The following is an 11539-nucleotide window of genomic DNA, read 5'->3' as shown; positions in this document are numbered from 1 at the left end:
TTGGCAGCAAACCCTGTGGTACCTCTGAGAACAGAGGTATCCATCCTACCTAAAATCCAGAAAAGCCAAGGGGTCACATCCCTAGGCACAACGAGCTGCTCATGGGTCATCTCAGACCATATGGGTGTTCTGGAGATGCTAAGTACAGGTTTTTCACATGTTGGCAAACCATTCAAAACACCTCCTGCCAGGCTGCATAGCTGGTGCATCATCTGGCACAGAGATCTGGATGCTCAGCTTTGCATTCCCCTTTGAGGTTTGAGAGATGGCTCCAGTATCTTAATTTTATACAGGGAACCAGGGATTTATTTTTCCCTTGTATGTGAATATCTTACTCCCCTCACAGACACTGACACACCAGTGAGCTGCAGAAATAGGATTACATACTGCAGGTCCCTCTCTCCCCCATCTCAGTTCCTTATTTACCAAACAACCCTTGTTAATCCTCTTTACTGTGTTTACTTCCCACTTCCCTCCAGTCTTACTGTCCTCCTATTATTCAGGTGCTTGGAGACATTAAAAAAAAGCTTAAGAGACAGCCACCTCCAGAGCTGATTAAAATGAATCAAGCTCCACTGATTGTTTTTGAATCCACACCAATTTACACCAGATGAAGATTTGTTAGAGCTGCTGGCACTGACAGTGCACTTGCCCAGGTCCAGTCCACAAACCATGTAATACTGAAATGATCCAGCTTCTTCCAGCCAGTGCTAGTTTATGCAATGTCCTTGGGCTGCCTACTTTTACTTCTTGGTGAGAGTGAGACATGATAGAGAGATGCCTGGAGGTATTCCAGATTTTGATCCAGTTATTCGTCTGCTCTTGCTACGTGCTACAGAAATCGCTGGTTGCCAGATCGCTTTCCTTATCCACCAAATGAACAGAAAAGTCCCACTGCTTACAGTGGGCCTGAGCCGTGGCCAGCGTGTGATTAAGCCTGTCCTAGAAATCTGCAGATGTTACAGACTGTGATTGCTGCTGGCGCTAAGTGCCAATCCTTAACTCTTTTCTAATGTGCCATGGGAAAGTTTCTTAAGAGAAGATTCACATTTTTTTTAAAAGAGGAAACATCCCTCTGTCACCGAGACCAGAGAAAATAGCTGTTCCCCCACTGCCAAACTGAGGGTGCTATCACCATGTGTGTAACCATGCTGCAGCACAACTCAGTATCACGTGCAGTCTCCTCTGGTGCTTGATCCATGCAGTAGTGCACATCTGTACCTGGCGTGCCAGTCATGCAGGGCCCAACACTGCAGATGCCAGCATCACACATTGGAAATTTAGAGGCTGCTTCAAGAGCCTTCGAAGAATTGCCCCATATGTGTCTTCCTAAGAGTTTAACCTGTCTAGCGATTCTCTGAGTATTAAAGCTGATTGACACATTTTTGGTATTAGTTCCCTCATGGACCAGAGAGGTCAAATCCGTCCATTGGAATGGATTTCAGCATTTCTTATGGCCATTTCATATTGGGATAACCTGAGTATTGCCAGGGCAGATGCAGGGATGGAGGTAGCAGCATGCTGGCTTGGTTTTGGTAGCTATTTTACACAAAGATGCACCAATTCACTAGGTTGCATTTTATCACAAAAAGCCTTAGTGCCTAAAACTGGTGATATGCTAAAGCTTTAGCTTTTACGAGGAAAAACAAACCATCCCGGGAGAAACAGTTTTTATACAGATTGAATAAAACCATGGTTGAGTTACGATACCTCGAGGACAGTCACTCCCTCTCCCCCTGCTACAGAAAAGAAACCATTTGATTGGGTCTGGCCCTTTGAAACCAGTAAATGAGATTTTAACTTAAGCACAATAGGATTTTTCCTCTTCTTTCTACTTCAAATTTGATTCTTACGAAAGTGAGGGATTAATATAACAGATCCAAGCTCTGTGCAAATAAATCTCTGCCCGCACTTTCCTACTAAAACATTTAACTCTTGCTACACCCTACAACCAGATGATTGCTATCTTTTCACTCTTCAGCATCTCTTCCCTGCTTACCCTGCTAATTAAGCTGAGCTGTATGCTTTAGGCTAAATAGGATACAGATAGCATTGATGGTCAGGCTGTAAACCCCACTTCATTTGGAAGACTAACAAGCAGAGAAATCAAGTTATTCCAGTTAGGCTTTTGCAATACCCTCCTGTAATACTTATGGATTTGTCACTGGGAGATACATGCCATATACATCTACTATAGTAGATACATAGGATCTACTATAGATAGGATACATAGGATATAGACAGATGTATACATAGGATACATCCATCCATGAGTAAAGCTGGTACTATCATCCGACCTGAGCTCATGTTCAGTAGGTACTAGTTTTTTTAATTTTGATTTACCTCTTTTTTAGCTGATGAGAATTTTTAAATGTTTTCCTGTTGCACCAAAAAAGAAAAAGACATAAGCCATCTGCTGCTGCCAAGCCAGTTTTCATGCTTACTGGCACTTCCAGTTTTTGTCACACCCCAGGCTCTCATCAGAATGAGGGTTTCCAAATGTGAAGACGTGGATCTCCTCCCTCTTCTCCCCCAGGAAATGGTAAAAAAATTCCTGTCTAAAAATGCTGGAGGGTGACAGTCTTATGCAAGATTTTAGGGAGCATATGGTCGGATAATAATTCTTGCCACTTTCACATTTACACTGCTCATCAGAAAGTAGGTGATGAATCTCAGTGACACCCCTGAGATGTAGGCAAATGCTTTGGTATCTGCTTCAGAGAGAGGAAACTGAGCAGGAGACGACTTCGAGGGTCAGTTTGTGATGGGCACTGTGAACAGTCCCATCCTTTGCCACTCTCCTGGTCCCCCCTGCAGTGACCAGCTACATGACAGCAGGGAACCGAGGCTCTCTGAAACCCACAGACGTGCTTGATATGGTGCAAGAAGGAAAGGATGCTGTTCACTGGTGAGATACAAGGCTACCCTCGTCCAGAGCTGAGAAAGAGTCAGGGCAGGCAAAGGTGGGGTCTTCAGGCTGGGCTCTGATTTCTACATCAAGGCAATCAGTGTGTGCCTTCCCTTGGATGAAGAGGGTTGTGCCATTTTGAGGTTCAACCCAACCTCGATGCAGCTGGAGGATGAGTGTGTGGCGTTCACCTCTAAAGGGGATGGCTATATTATAAGTAAGCAGACAACGTACTGCCTTGGAGGTGAGAGACAGATCTGTTGGAGATGCAATGACAGGGGTCCCAATTCTAGGAGATGTACAGGAAGAAGGGCCTGGGAGGAGGACTGCAGAGGACAGCTGGTGGGATGGAGGTGTGAGAAAGGATGGGGCAGAGCACAGCTATGGAGCCAGAGGCTGGAACACACTGGAGGGACTTTCTGCTTCCGCATCACCCAGATTAATCCTCCCACTCTTTCTCTAGTCACCTCTACCTCCCAGCAAAAAATAGAGTGAGGGATTTCTCACACTAGCTAAAGCCAATTCAGCTAAACAATACGGGATAATACTCTGGTCGAAGGCAGAGATGCTTCTCTTGTGAAGCATCTTATCTTATTTCCCGGTGTTTATCAATAAATACCTTTTACAGTGGATCAGGGAACCTGAACTACTGAGGAACACTGCCAGGCACTTTAGGACATCCTTTTAAGAGAGCTGTTTTAGGAAGGACTCATTGATGAAAAGAAACGCTCTAGTTACTCTGTAAAAATATAATTAATAAGATTTTCTTTTATAGCTGTATGCCCCACATCTGTGCAGTTTTTGGCTTAGCATTTGTCAGCAGTGTGAATGTCAACAATAAGAAGATCTAAGAGGAATTTTCACTTTTCTTGGAGCCTGATGACTGTTCAAGGGGCTGACTTGTACATTGATATTCACACTGTTGACAAATAATGGGTGTCATCAGAGCAGATTTGAAAAGCAATCCCTGGCTAGGCACAAGTTGCCTCCGAGAGTTACTGCTCCCATAGGTATATTTTGCAGCTTTGGCAGAAATCATTCACAATTTGGCACTAGGCTGACAAATACAACAGCTGGTTTTGAAACAAATACAGCTCTCCCCGTGGAATCGGACCAATCCCCTATGAACAGCCAGTGGTAGATTAGGAACTACAAGTAAGAAATTTTGCACTGATTACCAATCTAATTCGACTCCAATTTCAGTCCTCCATACACAGACAATTTTTAAGAAGTTCAGTAGACAGAGTGAAAGCCTTCCAACTCCTCAAAACTAATAAGTATTCGTTTTAGCTAAATGAGAATAGCAAAGATACTTATGTATATTTAACAAGAAATTAGATACAGACCCCTGTCCCCTTGTTTGAATTCTCCCTTTTTGATGCTCTTGGATATACTATTCTTTAAATCCTGCATAAATTTTTCAGACAACCACAAAGCACATGCAATGCTCTAACATTGTGATATCCCTGCTGAGCCTCATCAAAAATCTTGTAGTTGCTTTGCATGCAGATAATGTTTTTCATGAAGGGTATTTGCTTTTCTTCTTCCCCCCTCAAAAACCCAAAATCCCAAAGCTGAATAAACATCATTTAATCCAAACTGTGATTCAGTTGTTACTGCAGTTATCTCATGAGAGTTTTGGATTTTGACTTTTTCTGCTCAAAATATGAAATATTATTTAGGGGAAGAAATTATTCCCACTCCTATATTTCTATGTAACTGAAGACAGTAATTTCTAACTACTGGCAAGCACATCTATTGCAAAGACAGTGGCAGAGGAGCTGAAATGGTTACTACACATCGTGTTGTACATAGGCTTCACATAGGCTTTTTAATTTAAAGAGACAGGTTTTGAAATTGATTCTGTAGATGATCATTTTGACACAAGAATAAATTAGAAGTAGAGTCTCCAAATGAAAAACTACCCAAATTACCCTAGAGTTTGAGTTACAAGAGCTTGCATCAATCTGAAATGCTACAATTAGTGATGGGCCCAGGCCAAAAATCTCACATCCCATGTGTAAATTCTGAATACTACCAGAACTGGGTAGAACGGTGTTTCCTGCCCCTACACTTGGCCAAGCCAGAGCCAGCAACTTGCAGCAATTTGACCTTGGGGAGTTCATATTAATCATTGTGGCCCTGTCCCACTTCTAGTTTTTCTCCTCCTCATGCCCATGACTGTGCACAAAACGTCATCCTTTACACAGGCAGGATACGGTACATCCAGTGACTTTCCAGTCAAAACACATATTGACTACAGGATGCATTTTGCCTTTAAGATGCCTTTATACAAAACAAGGTGTCAGCCAAGCCTTGGTCAACCTTTGTGGGGTTGTGTTGCCATAAGCACAGTAAAAGCATCTGGAGTCTTACCTTTTTATGGCTTTGTAGCAAATGATGACAACTACGAAGAGGAACACTAGTGTGGCGCAGCATACTGCAATGATAATAACCAGGCCTGGCCACCAGGTCTCTTCAGTGGGACAAAAGGTAGACTTGGGAGCTGTAAAAAAAGTGTGGAAAAATACATGAGTTCTCCCAAATAAGCAGTGTATAATCAGATACGCTTCAGTCACCCACGCAAGAGCACTGTGCCAGGGCCACAGATACATGCAAAGAGGATATTTCAAATTTAGGACCCATTTTTTTTCCCAAGAAATCAATTAATTTGGTGCTAGATATTTCTTATGGTCCCCAGATGACCTAGCTCTCAGTGTCAATGCTGTCCACATGCTCAGCACGAAGGAGAAAGGGTCAGCTCTGCTACTCATGGGAAACCTCTCCTCCCTCTGCATTTGCCATCTCCTGCTACATCAGATTTAGTTTGAGAGAGAGATGTTACGCTGATAAGGGTAGGCTTTCAAACCCCATTAGGGGAAGTTTATCGGGGAGCTGCAGCAGTGCCTACCAATCAGTATTGCAGCTGCTATCACTGTAACCTTGGAGCAAAGAAGGAGGATTTGTTTTAGAAGAACACTAATTTTATTACATTTATTAACTGCTTTTAGAGGACTATAGTTGACAAGCTTCTTTCCCGTTATATTGTCTTTGAATTGTATCTCCAATAGCTAAGAAATGTCAACATTAAGTAAAGTTAACCTGTGAAAATACAAGCAATTACTATTACATTTTTTCTTATTCAATTAGGGCTAGAATTGTCTATGTAAGTACTACTCAAAACAAGCAATATTTTGCATCAGGAATAATACTGGTGGCATGTAGTTCAAATCTTTTCCTTCAGGATCATATTCCTTTTCCCATGCTTTGAGGGTCTCCTGAAGGATGGTGAGTAACAGACAGTGGCATGAACACTACGAGTGTATTGCAGAGGGGGAAGAGACCCTTAACTCCGTGTACGCAACCACATAAATTCCATGAGGATTTGAGTCACCCTAAATGAAGTTTAATAATGAATCAGTCAATGGGACTGTCTAAACCTACATTTTCAGTTAACCAGGGGAGAGTATTAAATATAGCAAAAGGCTTTCTTTTGAGTCTAATTATTTGATCTGATATATCCTAAATTCTGAATTTCCTGTTATACACATTACAAATAGGCGCACAAGTTAAAATATGTCATCACACCTGCATCATTTATTGTGAGCTGACATCTCCTGTGCCTCCTCTGTTTGATTAGGAAAAGACACACACACACACTTAGGTTTAACACTCCTTAGGTAAAATCCTGAAGTACACAATTAATGAGAAAGTTTTTTTTTTCCAATTGCATGATCTATAGAAGAACTGGCAACATTCACCCAGAGAAATCTGCAGGAGCACCTTAGAAAAAGACCAGGTAAAGAACTATAAGAATCAATCAAAATAATAAAGCCAACAGCTTGCTAATTTATAGGCAGTTCAGCATTTGGTGCCACATAAGAGGTCCTGTCTTTCTCACATGCATCAGCATTCAACACATGCTGTCACTCTGATCGTACTTGTCTAGCAAATATTGTCTCCAACTTATTGTACATCTATTAACTGTGAGGGTGGGGTTTTTTGTGGTTTGTTTTGGTTTGGGGTTTTTTTCCCCATGGGAGATAAAAGTAATACTGAAAAATTGATTTGAAAAATTAATGGTTCCTGGCTCCTCTTTTGACAATGTGTCCACTCCCAGACTATCTCAGCACTGAATTTCTACTTTATTACTATGAAGTCAGTTTTCAGTGGGTGATGGAATTATGTATTGTGTTGTGATAAAGCTAATGTTTTTAATATTCTCTGAAAGTTTTCAATACTGTTATTTTCTAAGATTCCAGAACAGAGGGCATTTCAGAGATGACAAAACATTTGCATGAAGGAGCACGCAGTCTTAGGGCCAGCTCCAGCCTCCTGGCGTTGCCCTAACAAACACAAAAGGTTTCAGTGAAATCAGAAGATGATATACGCCAGCAGATGCCACGTATAACTAGATGAGAACATAAAAATGGGGCAAGTAGGGCCATCCTTATCTTGTTCTTGTTCTTTCTCCAAGGCAGGATTGACCAAACTATTCATAAAGCAAACCGAGATGGTGAGACGGGGTCGCTCCTTGGCACAACACGAGACTGACAAATGGCAGAGACAGGGTATAAAGCAAGGCTTGTCACAGGTCTGTGCACCACACGCTCCTTGGCGGTTTATCACAGTATTTTTACAGGGAGAATAAACAGATACATGAACAACTGAATAGTAAATATAATTTCTGTCTAGTTATTAATGACAGGAAAATAAGAAATGCTGATGTGGAGGTGTCCCCTGATCCACCTGGCTCAGTTCCCTTCCCCACTGGTTCAGACCAGGCACTCAGAAAGAAGCACGAGAAATCGCACTGGCAGCTATCAAACCCTGTTTCTTAGTGGCTGGTGGGTTTATACAGCTTTAAAGAGTATTTTCTATTTCTACCCCTTATTACTGCAGTGGTAGGTAATCTTGTTTTCCTTAGAAATGTCCACTCTTTTTCCAATAAGCTCCTGGTTGCGTGCTATTTTCTGCCTTTCTCAGTATGCATTCACACAGCCTTCATTACCGTGGCATTTCTATGCCCTTAATGCATTTCTCCTCACAATTATCCTCAAGGAAGAGCAGAACTGCTTTTAATCCCCTTGCGCTGATGGAAAGCCCAAGCCTAGCCCGCACGGATGCCTCCATGTGCCTGCTGCGCTGCGTGCCTATTAAGCAGCAGCTGGGAAAGTCAGCCGAGAGGGGAATCTCCCAAAGAGTCAGCGAGGGCCTGGGAAGTGCCATGTCCTCAGAGAGGTGCCTCTTGGTGAGTCCCGTGCTGAGCTCCTGATATTAGGGAAGCGTTGACGTCTCCATCCCCCTGGGATGGGGCTCACGGCTCTGCTCCCTGGGGCACCCCAGGGCTGGGGAGGCTCTCCGCCCTCCTGTGCCCGGGTCCCACCCCCAGTTCATTACCCACAGTGTAGAAAAACCAGGTTGCCCCCCTGCGAGTGGCTGAGCCCACATCCATCATGCCCTTAATGATCGGAAATTATCCTGGGGTGAGGATACCCATAGCACTCTCTTGCAATTGTGCCATTTTGCATGGAATAGCAATGCATTTCTTCGGCACAAGGTGGAAGAGGGAAGACATGGGTCCCAAACCCTGCTCTAATACTGAAATTCTTATGGTAAACACTGAGCAGAAGATGTCCCACACTACCTATAACAACGACAATATCCGGTTGTTTCATTGTCTTGCAAAAGTTTTGATGAAATGCAGGAAAACACTTCAATTCTTGTGGTTGCCTCCTTCTTTGTACCACCTCTTTCAAACCCATTATAAACCCCCCAAAGGTGTATGCTTTCAGAACTGAATTAGAATCCTTTTTTTCAGAATCCTTTCCCTTGTCACATAAAGAAACAACAAGCCATGTACTACTCTCATTCACAGTGGTGTATCTGGGGAGTGGAGGACACCTCTGGGCACAGGGAGTCCCTTTGTCATCACTGTGGGGCTACTGAGAGCTGAGGGCCGGCTCGCCCGGCCAAGGTGTTTGCTCCCTTGGCACCCATCACCGGTCTCACGCGAGCAGTTTCAGCTGCTCAGAGCATGGTTGCCTCCTGGTTTGACTCATTCTTGGCTGCTCTTCACTGGTCTCAAAATCAGCTGAATGGAGAAAGTGATTTTCACAGTGCAAAACAACTTGACAAAAATGTGCTTTTTCTCCTAAGCCCCGAAGTGTTGTTCTGCACATTAAACATACCGTTGGGTGGAAAGTGGTAGGAAAGTGATGACATTTTAAAGAAGATAAGCAGAGTGAGCTAAGCAATCACAGCCTGTCACCCTAACAGAAATCCTGCCAAAATAATGAAAATCTCATTCAATTAATAAAATATCAAAATAAATAATGGATGCTAAACAGCATCGGTTTAGGAAAACACATCTTGTCAAACTAACTAGATATTTTCTGAGGAGATTACTGGTTTGGTAAATAGATGTATTAGTGCTGGCGTGATAACTTTAGACTTTGGTATGACATTTGACTTAATTCCACATGATGTTGGGGTTATGAAACTATAAAGCTAAACAGTAAGTGTGGCACACATAAATTGAGTTGAAAGCCAGAGAACTGGTATGTCTCAAAAACTAACTATAAATGGAAAGTCACTGCGGAGAGAGTGTGTTTTTTAACAGCGACTCCCCTCCAAAATAGGGTGATGGATACTGGTAGTTTGTAACTATACAAGAACATACTCCTCTACAAGTGGAGACTAGGCATATTTAGATTAGAAATATGGTAATTATTATCATTAAGGGCAATTATCCATTACAATAGTCTATCAGCTCTGGTGGAGTATTTCATTGAAGACTTTAGCTTAAGGTAGACTTTTCATTTTTTCCTAAAAGAAGTCTAAATTCAGCTAAAGAGATTGGACTCAGCATAAGATTTAAGTAAAGGAAATGCTCTGTCTCCAGAAAGGCCACATGAGCACAATGCCTTTTTTTCTTGGCTTTAGAAATTACGAAGTACAAATGACGGTTAGGTTTATACTTAGAGGGCCAACACCTTCAACTATTTCCAACAGGACCAGGCCTAAATAAATACAGTGAAAAAACAGACCAAGTTCAGACCTACAGCGGGTAGCTGGATCCCTCTTTTTGAAAACAAATTCATAACAAAGTTCTTTCAGAGCAAAGACATCCTGCAAACTATTTAAGCACCACAAAAATCTCACAGACTTGCTTTCTTTGACTAAATTTGTTTTGAAGGCTCAGCATAAAGACACAGCTCCAGTTCTAATGTTAGTAGGTATCTGTACACACATGGGTCTGGCCAGAAACGTGCATACCAGGAAAGATTAGCTCAGCTACAGAGGGTTTCCCTCAATGCCCAGGCACAAAAATAGAGGTTGTGTCACTGGAAAGGAAACTTCCATAAAATTGCAAAGAAGTGTCTGATTTCTTTTTAGCAAATCTCAGAGTGGGTCACTCTCAAAATTGCCCCGAGCTACTAAAACCAAAAAACAGCGATGAAGCTGTTTTAATCTTCTGGATTAAGCTTTAAATAGTTTTGTGTATGTTATAAGAGCAACACATGCTTGTACTGTCTGTGACAGAATATAGAAACAGGACTTGGAATCCTTGGATACACCCGCATGCTATCTTTAGTGGTCATGGCTGTACTTTATAAAGCTAAGATTTTGGAAATCTAGTATTCTTATTTATTTTGATTAGGGTTATTACTTTCCATTGCAGTATGAGTTGCAGGCTAATTGCTCTTTGCATGGGAATGCCGGGACACTGGAAACTACCCCTACCAGGTCTGTCAGGAGAGAGCAAGTTCTCCACCACGGGGGTTACACTGGGTTGAGCTGGTGGCTCTGCGCAGCCCTCGGCAGCGATGCTGGGGCAGGGAGCCTGCATCAGGGCATCCCTGTCCACTGGCCCTTGCCCATCAGCCAGCCCAACAAAGCAAAGCAAAGCAAAGCAAAACAAAACAAAACAAAATAAGATAAAACATGAGGCTGAGCTGGAAAATAGCTAATGGAGGCAGCGACCCATGCTCCCATGTGCAATCACAGGGGAGGTGTCTCTGGCCAAGGTCTGAGTGTGTCAATCCGCTTACAGGCTCGGTCCCAAGCAGCTGGTGAGTGTGCGCTGACGTGATGTGGAAGGGTGACAGTGACCCCCTCACCTCTCTACAACAACAGTAACTTCATGCCTAAAAAAGGAAGAGCACTTCCAAGATAAATCAAAACTATTGTTTTTCCTCCTGCTTTTATTCCTGTTCTTGCAGAAAGGTCAAGAGTGCTGGCATAATCATCTTTATGAGACATCTGCCCATTTTTAATGTTGTATATTCACAACAGGCTAAACCCTGCCATCTCTACGCCTGCAGCACTCCTCTTGCTATTGTAGGGCTGCCTGAATCAGCCATGCACTTTCAATTAGCATGCTAGGAAGCAAGATTGGATTTTATTTTGAAGGCAGGCTCCAAGGGCCTCAAGTGTTTTATCAGTCTTGGTTGGAACTTAAAGGGAATCGGAGATGCAGGCAATGCGTTTCTAGCAACCTCTATGTATGCCACATATTTTATAGACCTGTTGATCTGCTGACTAAGGCAGGGTTTGGGGTTCTAGTCTCATCTTCACTCTTGACTTATTATTTTGATGTATTCACATAATTCGCACATTGGCATCTCC

The 11539-nt window shown here is 42.7% G+C and overlaps 1 protein-coding gene across 1 annotated transcript in view; it reads right to left on the bottom strand.

Annotated features, from left to right (window-relative positions):
* Window positions 1-11539, bottom strand: part of PRIMA1 (proline rich membrane anchor 1) — a 51001-nt gene that overhangs the window by 15497 nt on the left and 23965 nt on the right. Inside the window, exon 3 of the mRNA XM_009648986.1 lies at window positions 5285-5414. Within this exon, the coding sequence (XP_009647281.1) occupies window positions 5285-5414 (130 nt within the window). The remainder of the gene's footprint in view (window positions 1-5284; window positions 5415-11539) is intronic.

The sequence above is a fragment of the Egretta garzetta genome, unplaced genomic scaffold (assembly GCF_000687185.1).
Source record: "Egretta garzetta isolate BGI_Z169 unplaced genomic scaffold, ASM68718v1 scaffold361, whole genome shotgun sequence".
Classification (NCBI taxonomy): Eukaryota; Metazoa; Chordata; class Aves; order Pelecaniformes; family Ardeidae; genus Egretta; species Egretta garzetta.
This window is presented reverse-complemented; position numbering and strand designations above follow the sequence as displayed.